Source organism: Vidua macroura, chromosome 1 (assembly GCF_024509145.1).
Source record: "Vidua macroura isolate BioBank_ID:100142 chromosome 1, ASM2450914v1, whole genome shotgun sequence".
Lineage (NCBI taxonomy): Eukaryota > Metazoa > Chordata > Aves > Passeriformes > Viduidae > Vidua > Vidua macroura.
In genome coordinates this window covers 66,914,073-66,929,597 of record NC_071571.1, presented here as the reverse complement: position 1 = coordinate 66,929,597, position 15,525 = coordinate 66,914,073, and the positions used below count along the sequence as shown (strand labels likewise).

At 39.6% G+C, this 15,525-nt stretch overlaps 1 protein-coding gene across 8 annotated transcripts in view; it reads right to left on the bottom strand.

Moving 5' to 3' along the window:
• Positions 1-15,525, bottom strand: part of ELOVL2 (ELOVL fatty acid elongase 2) — a 49,329-nt gene that overhangs the window by 13,742 nt on the left and 20,062 nt on the right. For 3 of the 8 annotated variants that reach the window (XM_053995193.1, XM_053995214.1, XM_053995202.1), the window contains 2 exons: positions 10,702-10,765; positions 5,304-5,491 (listed from right to left, as the gene is read on the bottom strand). In XM_053995193.1, coding sequence (XP_053851168.1) covers positions 5,304-5,491; positions 10,702-10,765 — 252 coding nt within the window. Of the gene's footprint in view, positions 1-5,303; positions 5,492-10,701; positions 10,766-12,220; positions 12,280-12,761; positions 12,982-13,164; positions 13,304-15,525 lie in introns of those variants that run through there. The other 5 variants (XM_053995240.1, XM_053995224.1, XM_053995231.1 and 2 more) reach the window with 5 other exon arrangements.

Here is a 15,525-nt window from a genome sequence, read left to right as displayed (position 1 = left end):
GAATGTGCATGAGAGATACAGAGCACTGCCTTTTTCAATGACCAGGTTAAATGTTCTACTGAAATGCAGAGCTCAGAAAGGTCAGTATGAAAGACAAGGAGAACACAGAGGATGAAAACTGAGATGCGAAGACAACATGGCCAGCTGGAATAACTGCAGGCAAGGATAGCAAATTCAGCTCCTCAGCTCTCCAAACAAATTATTCAATTAAGATAGAACACCTAGTAATTTAACTCCACTCCCACAAAGTTCTTACTCGATCAAAAGGTCTGTTTGCTCTTGTCCTTACATTTCACTGCTTTACAATGCACTCTTGGTGACCTTTTGCTCTCTAGGTTTTTCTTTTTCCCTCTTCTCCTTTTCTTCAAATTATAGAGAAGCATACCTGATCTCTCCTGGTTTCTCACTATTCTTTTTCTCTTGCTGCCCTGATGCACAAATAGTCTTTCACTACTAAATAATTGCTTCAAAGGAAGCCTTAATCTCAAGCATCAATACTGATGGATCTAGAATCTTTCTGTATTTCTGTATTTAATTTACATTTGTTAACTTTTGAACAATTAATGAAGGAGTAAACAATAATTTATCACAATCTTACAAAAAAACCCCAAACAAAACAAAATCAAAACAAAACAGGAAGTGAAATCAAAACAAACACCAAAAGCAAGATTATGTTGTGGTTGGATTTCTACTTTAAAATTCCAGGACAGTTCAAATTGGTTAGGATCTTTTTCACCTTTCCCCATCGTCTGCACTGTTAATGGTTTACTTAGAACTTGTGTTACACAAGCTCCATCTTTTTAACACTTGCACAGATAGGAAGCATATCCTTCTGATGTGAGCCATTATAATGATGGAATCAAACAGAGTTTAAGTGCTCCTTCTATTTTTGTTTTGTTCTCTTTGTTTTACCCTATTATGTCGAATTCAGGCATTATACTTTCTAGTAATATGTGAGATATAATCTCAATTGCAGTGTGTAGGGCTAAAAGTGGTGGCGGATGGCCCTGATCATTCTGGCAGTCCTGGGAATCCTCTCACCACCTTGGCATCTATGAATATGCAAGTTATGACTGTAATTCAGAAACTGGATTTAATGTGGGATGAATTTTCAGCTCCTAGAAACAGCTAAATTGCATTTGATTTGCTGCTTTTTATTTTATTGAATCCTGCAAGGTAGAAGACTTTTTTTCTGGCTTCTCTAGAAAGAGTACTGCACTGGGCTAGCAATACTTGTGAGTTCTGCTCTTTTCCCTTTGCTCAGAAAGAGGGGTCCTCACATGCAAGTCCTGCTTTCTCACATGGATGTAGTTGCTTGCTTACAAATCCCATGGATTTGTAATAAGTCTAAGAAGCTACCTGGGGATACAGGAGCTTGAGACATCACGCCACCCCTCTGCTAATGACACACATCTCTAGATCTCCTTTTTAATCTGATCCAAATGGTGCCAGTGTCCTGGTTTTCTCAGTGCCTGATCAACAGAGGTACTTGGGTGAGACCTTGATGACCAGCTGAGATTTGATTTAAATAGGGCAGAGGTGATACTTACTGTTGGGGAAAGCAGCCTAGGACTGTGGCAGAGATTATGTCTATTCCTATTAGTGAGAGAGAATAACCTCACCTGAGTAATTTCAGAATTCAGAGATCAGCACCGTTCTCCCCTGTTTCCAGTTTATCACTGAACTTGTGACAGTTTGGCCTCTGGTGCCTCAGGTTGTATCCCTGAAGTGTGGTTTGTAAGAAACAATTCTGAAATATGCACAGATGTGATGTTTTTTCACAGTAATCTGGTTTACTGCTCATAGTTGGTAATTTTTGCATCTTAAGGAAAGATTTGTGCCGAAAAAAGGCATATATTTCTTAAGGGAAATTGTTAAAAGTTTTGATTTTTGTTGAAGTAAAAAGGTGCTGGCTGTTTTTCCTTATACAGAATTTGACAATGTTCTAGAAGTTGTTGAATCGGTAGAATTAATCTGGGTCTATGAGCATTTACTGGAAGAGAAAAGTACACAACAATAACAAACTTCTGATGCGGCTTTCTTTGGTAGCAGCAAGGGTGGAAGGAATTGTCTTTTGCCTCCTCAGCAGCCCACCTGCAGCCTGCCCAGTCTAAGCACGGGACCTTTGATTAAGCTTCAGGTACTTGAAAAAATGTGCTCCAAACCCAAGTGCCAACTTCACCATTCAGCTGGGGAAGGTAAGCAACTTTGACAACTTCAGGAAAATCTATTTGCCTAACTCAGAAGTCTAAAGATCTAACAAGCTGCCCTTCTAGGAGTCCTTCAGAGGCACCTAACTCTCTGTTGACTCAAAAATTTTGAGATATCTCATTAGGATGAGGGCATCTGGGCAGAGCCTTTTATCTTTAGACCTTGTCCTTGGGGGATGGTAGGGGTATCTGACCTTATGCTAATGGCACATCTTAGAGTTGTCCTGGAGCTGTTCCTCCAAGTGCTTTGTGGATTGGTTGACCTCAAAGCTCAGAGATAAAATTGGCTCCCAGATAGTTCATGCCTACTGTGCAGTGCATGGAGCTCTGGCTCAAAAGAGGAATCTGCCCTTGGAGATTTAAAAACAGCCCTTTTGTTATGACTCTTTGCTGTCACCTTCGTCTTCTTGTCTTGAGGTTGCACAAATCAACTGTTGTGAAGTGCCAGCCATAACTAGTCAGGAGATGAGGGTGAGGAGATGAAGAATTGAAGCACAGGTACCCCCATCAGCAGGTTTACCATGTTTCTCATTAAATCCATCATGTAGGACAGGCTCTATTTGGAGATACACCCTTTCTTGTGAATGAGATATTTTTTTTCTTTTGAATGTCTAAGAAGCAACCCCTACATTCTGGAGCTATTGCAAGAAATGCTGTGTGGCACCTTATAAACAGAACAAAGAAAGATGGTTGGTTATGGGGGTTTCTTTTGGTGGCATGTGGGTGGGTGGGGGGAATATATTTTATCTCTATTGTAGAGCTTCTTATTTTGTGATTTATCTCCAGTACAGAGACCAGAGGGATGTAGATGCAGTGAGAGGATGGAGGAATAAAACAACTGTTGTAGATGTGTCTAACCAGGAATTAATCCCAGTCACTGGAAGGATCAACTGTGTTTACATAAGGAACCACTGTCCACAATGTACTAAATATAGGTAACTCTTGCCTTAAAGAGCTTACTGTCCACAAACGACTGAGAGAATAAGGGTCATAGAGAAAAGCTTTGGAAATGAGACATTTTGAAATATTGAAATCGCCATGACTTTATTTGGTAATGAAGATGATTTCTGCTCTCCCATTTGCCTATTTTTTCTTCAGCAGGGATGTGCAGACAACCTCAGGCAGGACTGCAAGTATTAACTTCCATTCTGCTCTTTTGCAGGAGAAGCTGTGATGGGAGCCAGGGAAGTAGACTAAGAGAAAATACAGAGCCAGTATAATGGAAGAGTGTTTTGTACAGTGTAAAACCAGCCTGGCTGACAGTCCAGAGCTGAGTGAAATCTGCAGTAGAACAGCTGGCAGTGCAGATCAGCCATCATGTTCCCTGGGTTCCCACATTTGCAGAATGTGGAGCTGTGAGCTGGCACTGCCAGCCATGCCCAGCTGCCATCTGGGAGGTGTAAATCAGCAGCCTCCAGCCTCAGAATGAAGGTCTCAAGGGACTAATCTGAGGACTAACACAACTCAGCGACTGTCTGCAGCAAAGTTAGCCTCAGGAAGGATGGAGCAGGAAGGCAGCTGAACAGGAGGTGGCTAAATACAGCTCCTACCAGGATGTGAAGGTGGCTAAAACGATATTTACTTAATTCATGCAAATGAGACCTGCTAAAATTGTCTTTGTTCTTCCATTTATTTACTTGTGGCAGGCCAAATGAGACTGAAAGGGAGCAGCAGTATTGTTTTCTATTCAGTTAATCCTTTTTGCAGTAGCAGGGCTCAGCAACCAGTTATCTGCATACCTTCAAGCAAAAATGGGGATTTAAACATCAAAGTACTAATTTAAATTCTGGAGGACAATCACTGTGGAGTCATCAAACCTTCCAGCAACTGTGCTGGTTTCTCCCTTTGCTCTAAACCTTATCCTGCGCTCCCAGACACCCACAGCAGCCTCTGAAGCCAGCTGGAGCATTGACCAGGATAAACCTTTGTGTAACACAGTCAGTCCTTTGCACAAAGGTTCAAACCTAAACTGCTCCTCAGCTATTTGACCAGGCCAGTCACTTCCTGCGTAGCTCAAATTAATTTAAAACTCAGTCTTTGGGTCTCTCGTTTGGCTTCTGAAAAGTTTCTTGTCCAGCCAACAGAATAAGGTAGAAACTGTTGCCGAGAGCCCTGGGAGTGAGGAAATGCTGTGAGGGTGTGCAGGCAACAGAGCAATGTCATGAAATCAAGCACACTCTTTAGCCAGGGCTTCTCATGTCCAGGGTCACATCTTCGGTTAAAAAAAAAAAAAAAAAAAAAGGTTTTGTGTTTTTGTTTCTGAAGCCTTCAAGTAATGTATGTTGACACCTTATATTAAAAGTATCACAGTTATCAAAAGGCTGAAAATGGGCAGCTCCCAAATAATATCCAAATAGTGACTTTTGGCTTCTGTTTCCCTCTGCAGAAGTAAAACCACACATGTCTGCTGAGGGGCACTGTTTGAATCCTCCTCTGCTGCAAAATCATTCAGATGCATTCAAACCTCTCTTCTGATTCTAAATGGATCCTGAGTTATATGAGCATGTTCCTTTCAGATAAGTACTTGGGAAATAATAATATGTGACCTTATTCAGCCTCCAAGCCCCACAACCCTTGCTTTTGGATGAAGTGGTAAGTTTTTAACATCTATCTTTTACTGTCTGACTGTATGAGGAAAGTTTCTTAGTCACAAAAGCAGAAAAATAATGCTGAATTGCCAATACCATAAATAAATCAGTACTTGCTCTCATTTATAAATCTATTCATGTTTAAGCATGGGCCTGAAAAATCATTCCACAGTTGGTCATACGAATAAAGCCCAATCTAAGGTATTTTCATGGGTGCTAAAGGACAAGGTATAGGCACATTTGAGCAGAGTGACAGTTTCAAATTTAGATTCAAATTTATGCTTGTGGACACGGTCCGGGCAGCAAAGAGCTGTCCCCAGGTGTGGACTGTAGCTCAGGAAGGACGATCAACACATGCCAAGATCTAAGATGAGAAGGAACTTTTAAATATTATTTTGAGGTTGATTTAAACTTTCCTAGCAAAACCACCTGTCACTAAGATATTTCTGCTAAAAACTGTACCTTGGTCACCTTCCTCAGCCATGCTGCATGGCAGAGCACTTACCTCTATGAGCATGTAGAAGGAGAGCAGTGTGATGCCCAGGTTATACACAATGAGGTGAGGTCTGAGAGAGAAAGGAGGCCTGTTCTTCATGAACTTGTTGCCCAGCCATATGCAGAGTAGATATGCTCCAGTAAGGAAAAATGTGGGAAGGTAAGAGTCCAAAAGGAACCATCCTCTAACCCTGGCATCTAAAAAAAGAAACACACGGAGCAGGCAATTAAGAAAGCTAGGGTAAAATATTGCTAAAATAAGGCAGAAGACATAATGAAAAGAATCTGCTAAAAGTGTGAGATGGAATCAGCCATTCTTTCCTCACAAGAGCTATCCATTGCTTTTGACTTATCAAAACTGCATGCTAAGTCTCAGAGAATGTGGGCTGAAAACTGCATGGAATTCCCTAATAATTTAAGGTCACCTAAATAACCTCATTTTAATAGTAAAGAGAAAAGGAAAGGGAAAACACCATTCTTATATGCTTTTAAAAAATTATTTCATGTTTTCACTTAATATTTATTTAAATACTATCTTAATCTGCTCAACAGACAATTTGGAGACAGTATTAAATCCAAAGTATGCATGTAATGTTGCCAGCTCACATGCTATTTTAATTCTGCACTTGCCATACAGGTAGGAAAGTATATAGCATTGACTAGAAAATGTTCATACAAGGGGAAGACTTTTTCACAATATTAAATATGAAAAGTAAGTGTCAAATGTTTACTTTGATGGTTCTCAAAGATTTTTGGCTGAGTGAAGGCTTGCTTTCTCACAGTTTCAGTCCCACTTGCCTGGTCCTGAAATGAAATATTAAGGTCAAATCCTGCTTGCCTTATTCACACAAGTAATCCCATTGGCAGTAATCAGATAGTTCAGTGTATATGAGCAAAGCCTAATCCCAGATGCCAAGCTGGAGGCACCACTTTGTTGTCATACAAGCAACTGAATGTCATGAGTGAAAGGGGTGTGCTTTCTTTTCTTTTTTCTTTTTCCAAGACGGAGCAAAATCTAGAATCAATTTTCCATAGCAACATTCTTCAGCCATTCACCTATGGAAAGAACAAGGGGGCATCACAGCTACTTTTTAGAATGACTTATGGAGCAAGTGAAGAAAGAAGTCAGTGAGGAGTCATTGTGCAGGTCTCATAGAAAGTTGTTCTTTCCATTCTTAGAAAGATGTTTTTGCTCTTGGAAAATGTTTTAAATTACTTAGATTATTTTTATAAAGGCCAAGATTGTGTTAAATATTGTAAAACAAAAGCTATTCACAGTGCATGAAAAAATAATTTTACTGATTTTCTCCCTGTGTTGAAATTGGAAAAAACTGGGCAATGGATGATGCATGAAGTAAATGTGCCCAGACAATTAGTAATTGATTGGAATTTTGCTGTACTGTATTCTTTCCAGCAATTCCTTCCTCAGAAATACTTGGATATAGGTATATGAAAAGTGAAATTTTACATATGTTGGAGTAACCTGCATATGAGCCAGGCTTTGAACATCAGCTTTCTTTCTCATTGCATTTCCCTCTGCCTCCCCGTCGTTTCCATCACAGTGGCTGTAATATTCTTCTGTTGAATTTGGATTCCATGAAGCTTTTTTGCCCTTTCGCAGGAAAGACTTTCAACCAGGCCACCACTGCCATGGAAATCCAATGCTCTCCTGCTTTTGACTCTCCCTTTTGGTCTCCCAAAAACCTCTAGGAACAGAGAGGTGTAGGATTAAAGCAGTCATAAAAGCACAGTCCTTCCTTTTATGGCAGCCTTGCTTTGTGGTGCATTACCAAGCTAGAATGCCTGTTGTCTGTCTTTAAATCTCAGTGCTTATTAGGATCACCGCAGTGTGAGAAGGAAACACTTTCAACAATCTCTATAGTTCACAAGCCATATGTGAAGCACTGGAATGAATATTTTAAAAGTGATTCTGCTCCCTTATGGGCTCTCAACGTGACACAGGACAGGTAAAGGTTAAATGTTTAAGCGTTGATATCTTAGCAGTGTGTGTTTTAGGAGCATAAGGTTTTAATTTATTTAATTGCTATCCTAAATGAAGATGTAGAAAGCAGTCATGTCAGCAATGCTTCTATCTTAGGAAAGGTCTCCCATCTGAGGATTGCAACACTTGGTGCATAAAGGTTACATGCACAAAGGCAAATTGGTATCAGTAGATAGCAAAACAGCATGTTTGATCAAAAAGGAAAAATATGCAGAAGAGTTCAGAATACAAATTAAACTACACTGAATAAATTCTGCCCCAGTATGCCCTCAGAAAGTTTTTATTCTGCTATGAGTGGCCACAAGCATGTGGGCTGATCCACACAAAAGCAGAACTCGTGTGCTTGTTCAGGTCAGCATGCCAAGTATTTTTAAGTCCTACAGTATTCCTGTTTCAAGAGAAATTGTTTAAACATGTACCCTTCCTGAATATTTCCCACCACGACCTCAGTACCTTGAAGAGTAAGACAGTTTCTGGCAGAAAGTGGTTTATAAAGGGCAGCCAAGGAACGTGACTGGTTTTTTTCCACTTCCACTTATCCCTGAATGACAAGCAGAGGGAGGTTTTTATGTGTCAGGAAGGGGGAGGAAAGGGAATGTATTTCAAAAGAAGTTATCAGAAGAATGAGAGATGAAAAGTATTTCTGTTGACCGACAGTTAAATCTCCGTGTTCAAGTACCATAAAGTTACACTGCCAATAGGAGAAAAGATTATTTTTACAGTATTGAAGTTGCACAGCATCTGAAATTGAGACCAAAGCAGTGAATAAAGTCACAGTGGGAAAGCACTGGACTACAGCAGGGGAAGGAGCAGGCGCCCACAAGCTCTGATCACTCAGTGAATAAGCTCATTCACGGTCACAGGCCATCATGTGCCAAACCTTTGGGGTGAAATCCTGGCTCCTTTTAAATGAGTGGCAGGCCTCCCAGGCTCTTTAAACGTATCAGGCCTTTGTCAATGAGGTTTAGAAACATTTTGATTCAAGTTTCTGTATAGCTGTAGCCAGTCAGTGTCTGAGTAGATTCACTCCTTTTTAAGGTGCAGAGGTTAGGTTTGCCCCAGTGCCTTGCTACTGATCAGAGTCTATTAAGGAAAAGTGCTTTTTACTTTATCATAACTTTAACAAAATAAGAGGTGGTCTCTTCTTGACCACCTCTGTTTCTTTCACAGAAAAAACAAACAACCAGTTAACTAGATTTAGCTCCTGCAATTCAATATTACTTAATTTTGCATAACACCAAACAACGCTCTGCAGATGAAGGGCTAGCCTAGAAAAATTACAGAAGAAAATTGCTATTTCACTCATTCTCAAATTGCCTTGAGCATAAGAACAAGAGGGACCAACACCACATTGAAAGACCACCCCTTAGAGATGAAACCAATGGGCAGGTGTACGACTGCTGTTCCCTGACCAAAGGACTTGTTCTGCTAGTTTGAAAGCAAACACAGAGGTAAAGTAATCTACAAAGCCCAGCTGATACCAGTGAATGAAGGTACAAAATACACCAATATTTACAAATCAAATTCAGATCTTTGACAGCCTGTTCCTCATTGTAGTCAGGCAATACTGCAGCTTGTGTTAACCTGGTGCTCCCAGTGTGACAGAGATAGCCACGTTCTAATTCCCAGAGGCATTCTGTCTCTTCTAGTGACCTTAAACATATCTGTTAATGATGACAAAGACCTGCATAGTGACACAAGTATTTCAGGAGTTACTACCTAAAATATAAACAAAAAAATAGGGGATTGGCTTTTAAAATAATAGAGTGCTGTTATCTATACTTTTAATCCATCTTGCTGTTGAATTAAGTGTGTACTGTGGATGAAAATCAGTAGAGAGATAGAAGAGGAATGGTTTCTGGGTTTAGATGTTTGGGGAAGCTCTCAAATTCATTAGGTATTCATCTGTGGGGTCATTCAATTTAAAACTGATTGCAGTCTATTGTGAATTATTTATGTGAATTATTTATGTGGATAAACACACTGGAGGGAGATATGCTATTCAGGAAATGTAAGATACTGTGTCATTATACCACCAGTTAAATTAAAGATCAGAGTGCAGAGGCATGGACAAACAAAGCTATCTTCAGCACTGATGTCTGGAGAAGGATGGTGATGTACTTGGCAAGCAATACAAATAATACTTGTTTAATTGAAGGGCTTTCTAAAATCCCAAAGGGATCTTTGTGCTATTCAGAATTGGATCAACTATAGTTTATTCCTTCAGACAGTTTGTCTGGATCAACAAGGAAAGAGGAATAAAAGAGAACATCATGTTTATTTGGAAAAAAAACAAAACCAAAATAAACCACCAAAAAGTAGTGCTTTTGTTCTTCTGATCATATTTCTTTGTTAATATTAAAATGTGCTATTGTAGGAGCCATTAATAAAACCTATTCTGTTTTAACCACTTCTACTGTAGCTCCCAAGCTGTTCAGTGTTTCTTCACTGGAAATCTTTCTTTCAAACTTCACATCTACTGTAGATATGATGTAGAAAAGATTTTGTAGCCAGACAGCTAGCTAAGAAAAATTAGAATTTCTGGTGTTTAAGAACACATCTTTCCCTTTTACTTCCAATTAAGCAAGAACTGTTCCTGTGACATGGAGAACTTTACCGGAACAAATTTGGAATCCTTAGTCATGCATCCATCCCCTCAGCAGCAGTTCTGGATTTAACCATGGGTAAAAGTTTGCAAGGCAATTCCTGAAATTAAACCCAGCCCTATCAACAGCAAGGTGGCCTTGCAGGGGCCTGCTCTGAAGACTGTGTCCTGTCTAAGCTCCGGTCTCATCCCTTTCTTGTATTTGCTTGGCTCTCTTAGCCCTGACTTTGATGCTTCATCCTCGTCTGCAGTCCTATTTTAGGTTTGGTTTCTTTTTTACTTACTTTTTTCAATCCCAACAAAGCATGAGGCACCTCCAACCTACAATTATTTAAGTTATTCTTGTCCAAACTGTTCCAGAAAAGCAATAATAGGAAGTCAAAAGATGCATCTGTTATCCCACCCAATCTATTGGTTTATTGAAATTTTGGATGTGATCCTGCAGGTTGCTTTTGCTCCAAGCATCCTTCTGAATTAGGCAATTTAATAAGTAGCTGGACCAAACAAACTGGATTATGAATGACAATCAGTCCCAAAGCAGATCTTCCACTGTCAGAAAGATTCCACGTTAGGATGGAAAATTTAATTTCTCTGATATTCTCAGAAACAAAGGAATCAAAAATCATTGCATTGATAGATTTGCTACTATAATGGTGTCTTCCTGATAATAATGTGACTCTGCCTAGTTTACATTTTTCAATAAGAAGTTACTCAGCAAATTTATTAGAAGTTTTTTTGGGTGGTAATCTCTAGAAGTATTATTTCATTATTATTTAATTAAAAGTAAGTGGAGCAGCTTACCTCGAGGTCCAAACATGTAGTCCACAAATGCATTTACTTCCCGGTCAAAAGCTTTCAGGGTCTCCTAAAACATATGGAAAAGACAGGGTCACAGAGAGAATACGATTTAAAAAAACCTACATAAACTTGTAAAAAGTTTGTCATGCACAAGTATTTCCAAAGTACACTATACATCATGTGTACTGAAAAAACCCCAAACCTCTTTAAAAATTAATTTAGGGCAGATTGTGGTCTAGATAACCATACAGGTCTCATTCCTGGACACTGCCCAAACCAGAACTCTTTAGGAAGGGAAATTAAGGTCTATGAAAATCAGCAAGTATCACAGTAAATCCATCTGTGATGAGTGTAGCTTTCACCCTGATAAAGATGCCTCTTTGTTTTTTATTATGTTTCCTCAACTGAATATCTCAACACTTTACACTTAAAGAAGGAAATCTTTAAGTGATTTAAGTGAAGGTGACCCAACTGAGATTTCTCTAAACCAGGCCCCAAGTACCTATAAAGCAAGCCTACAGAAGAATCTAGAGGTCCAGTAATGTAGTTCAGGCCATGAAGGGTGGCAGGAAGAGGCAGGTAACTTTATAGAGACATTGTGTTTTGAGGTCTTAGTCAATGAAGCTGCTAAGCTGGCAGGTTTAGCAAATCTGTGTCTGGTTTTGACTGAGTTGGGAGCTAAGCCATGACCTACACAGTCCTTCTCCCAACTGGATGTGATAGTTTCTTCCCAGACTGCAGCTCTGGGCAGTGGCTTCCTACATGCCTGTGCCTGAACAATTCTTTGCCACATCCTGAGGTCAGCCAGATTCTTCCTCTCGTCTTCTCAACAGCATCCTACTGTGCTTGATGAATTAATTTCAGAACTGAGAAAATGCAGCCAGGCTGAGGAGAGAGACACAGAGTGATGCTGAGCCTCACTGCAGGGCAGGAGCTGCTGTGGGCTCTGGGTGCCTTTGAATGCCAGATGTCTCCACACCAGCCTGGACTGCAGACACCATTAACAGATTTGCCTTATGAAGAGCCATATTTGCACACTGGAAGGTCCAGCCCTGGCCTCTCCATTCCTTTACTGGGACTGGGTTGTGATCTGAGTAGGGACAAGCTCCTGGCACTCCCAAGCTCCTTCCTTGTGTTTCTTCTGCTCTTGATTTTGGTCCTCTGATTGTTCAAAGTGGATAGATTTTGTGTGAACATGTGGTAACGAGAGGGTCTTTCTTAGGCTATAAGCCTCTATCTCTGTAAGATGCTGCTGCATTGATGTTTTCTTGGAGAAAAACCCAACAAAAACCTCAAAACTAAAAGTATACATTATTCTAATCAAAGAAAACCAAACCAAACAAAACCCAAACAAACAAAAAACCTCAAACAAACAAAAATATTTCCTCTAAAGAAACTGATGACTCACAATACAAAAAGGTTTCTCATACTTCACAGCACTGAGGAAATTAAACTAGCTTTTAGGAAAGTGTCCTGGCTACAGCCCATAAGCAAAGGCATTTTCTGAATTTCAGACAATTACCTTAGCAGCCTAATGATGCCTTCTGTCACAGGAGGTGACTAAATTTCTAGGTGTGGGGCCTGTGCAAAAAATCTGTTTCCATTTTTATCCCCTTGAGCTATACAGTAGTTCTGTTCTTATTTCATGACAATGATACTCCCTTTTGGGAAATGCCACACTACTGCTTTTCTGTGATGTGCCCACCTGCTGCATTAATTTGAAACAGACCTACTCCTGTGCTTAACGGCTTTGTGGGTAGACTTAACAGACTGCTTTGGAAAAAATACTGTAATGGATTTGAGTGACTTGTAGGAATGAGCATGCAAAGTTATTTGCTTTCATGCTTTACATAAACGAATCTTACATGTCCAGACCAAAGTAAAACACCATGTATATTCCTTTTATATTAAAATACTGTAGACAAACCTATTCTCAGCTGCATTGAAATGGAAATTAGGTACTGAACGCTTCTAACAGATGGAGGAACAGGAATTGTAGGATATTAAGAAGAAAGAGAAGAATAAAAGAAAAGAATCATAGAATTGTTTAGGTAGGAAAATACCTTTAGGGCATCAAGACCAACTGTAAACCCAGCTCTGCCAACTCCACCACTACACAATGTCCCTGAGTGCCACATCTACATGTCTTTTATATACCTCCAGGGACAGTGATAAAATCTGTGACTTCTCTGGTCAGATTGTTCCAGAGCTCAACAACACCTTTAGTGAAGAAATTTTTCCTAACACCTAATCTAAACCTCCCCAGCACAATTCGAGGCTACTTCGCCCTGTCCTGTCACTTGTTACCTGGGAGAACAGGCCAACCCCCACCTGGCTACACCCTCCTTGCAGGCATTTGTAGAGAGCGATCAAGTGCCCCCTGAGCCTCCTTTTCTCCAGGCTAAACACCCCCCTCAGCTACTCGTTATAGCACTTGTGCTCCAGACACTTCCCCAATTTTGTTACCCTTCTCTGGACCTATTCCAGCACCTCAATGCTGTTCTTGTAGTGAGGGACCCAAAACTGAACCCAGGATTCAAGGTGTGGCCTCACCAGCACTGAGTACTGGGGGATGATCACAGCCCTGCTCCTGCTGGCCACACTATTGCTGATACAGGACAGGATGTCACTGGGCACACTGCTACCTCACATTCCACATTCCACATTCCACTGACTGTCAGCTGGTCTAGGTCCTTTTCTGCAGGGCAGCTTTCCAACCACTCTATCCCGAGCCTGTAACACTGCATGGGCCTTGCTGGACCTCACATGATTGGCCTCAACCCATTGATTCAGCCTGTCCAGATCCTTCTGCAGAGCCTTCCCACCCTCCAGCAGATCAATGCTCCCACCCAACACAGTCTTCATTGATCCAACTTGCAACCACTTACACCTGCTTAGGATGAGCAGACAGCATGCTGAGTAGATGAGCGAGTCTGAAATTAAATCTACCTCCTCATGAGTGTGTTTAAATGACACAGTGAGGACTTGTACCAGCTGACAACCTTGTTCCCATCTATCTTAATCAGCACTACAAAAATTCAGTGCCTGGTTTTCCTTCATTGGTAATTTGAGAGTAGAACTTTTTCTAGGAGGTGCAGCAGAGAAACAAATATTCTTCTTAAGAAGAATATTTCAGCCTTTGCTTCTCTTTCAACATTGCACAGCTTATTTTATTTTACAGGAAGAAAAACAGCAGTTTACAAGATATAGATTTGTAAAATTGTTATAGAAATTATATTTGTTTATATACCTAAAACTAGTAGTAATAGTTTGAGAAAATAAATTCTTAAAAAAGTTAGGCAATTTTATGTGACTAGTCTTGACACCTTCCTGTCAACATTGCTATAAGAGACTATACTGTATTTCTGGGTTTTAGAACATGTCCTTAATAATACCCCTGGGCAGATTAGATGCAAATGTCTTGCTCAGCATGATCTGTCACATTTCTAAAGAAAAGCAAATAAAGCCAAAAATCCATGTGCTCAGACAACTCACTTCTCTCTGGCAAACCACTGTAATAGCCTTTATCAATGAAGGTATTTGGGTTACAAGGCTAAAGATTAACTGTCTTTCATGTTGTTTCTTTTTTTGAACAGGACATTGCTCTGGGTATTAGCAATGTATATTCCTTGGCAGGATTTTGGGCAGATTAGTGGAAGATCTATTTACCTAAACCTATTAAAAAAACAGTAGGTTATCTGACCAAATGAAATCACCCAAATGGAAAGATCTGGAGGGAGTATAAAGTCAATGATGATAAAGCAACAGAGATATCTCTAATGAGATATTTTCAGTATTTTTGCACAGAAATGTAGGTAAGTGAATAGGTAGCACAGTGCACATAAGTGAATTAGTTTTCATGCCATTGCACCTAAAACACAATTTCAAAGTCATTGGGTATGTAAAAAATCTATCACTTCTTGTTATATGTTTATATATCTTTGTAAGTGTTGGTCTTCATGGAGAGACCAATATCTACTGGTTTTCTAGTAGTTTTAGCAAAAGTAGCATAAGCTATGTAAAAATTAGGTAAATGCTATCTAAACAGAGCAGATATCAAAATAATTTTGATTTGTCAAAAATACCTTTGATTTCTCAAAATACCAGTGATCTGCCATTAGGCATTATTTATTGCCCAGTGAAAACACTGCCTCAAGTGATTTAGGTTTGCTCTTTGTATAGTTTTATAACCAAGCTATTTGGATCCAATAGAAACATGAAAAAACTCTCTGAAACAAACTTCTTATAGATGAGTAAACTACATTTTTGCTATCTGGAAATCTTTTGTATCACTGTTGGTTGTTTTTTATGTTGTTGGTGGTGGTGTTTTTTTGGGGTTTTTTTTTGGTTTTTTTTGGTTTTTGTTTTTTAATTCGAAAGCCTTGAATGTCATTCAGTGCCTCAAAAATCTGAGATAATTATTTGCCTCTTCTTACACAGCTACATAGAAATTAGAATCCTCTGTACAAAGCAAGATCTCATTTCAGACTTCAAATAAAAAGTGGAAATGGATGCCAGCCTCTGCTCTCTGATACAGCTCTTGGAAGTAAATACATACGTGGTTTATTTTATTATTTAAATGGCAATTTTTCCTTGATTTCCTGAAGAGTTCTGCTCTGTACATAGTCAGTGTCTGCGAAGTACTGGAATGAATCCAAATTTAGCAGCATGTATAAAGAAACTGATATTAGATGCTACCGTGCATATATTTAAATATACAAATATTAAAGAAGATTTAGTAAATGGTAGCGTTGACTCTAGAATGGCTGAAATAGGGGAAGAAATGAAGCAAAGTTGAGTCCAACTCAGAACTGCTTATAGATTAAA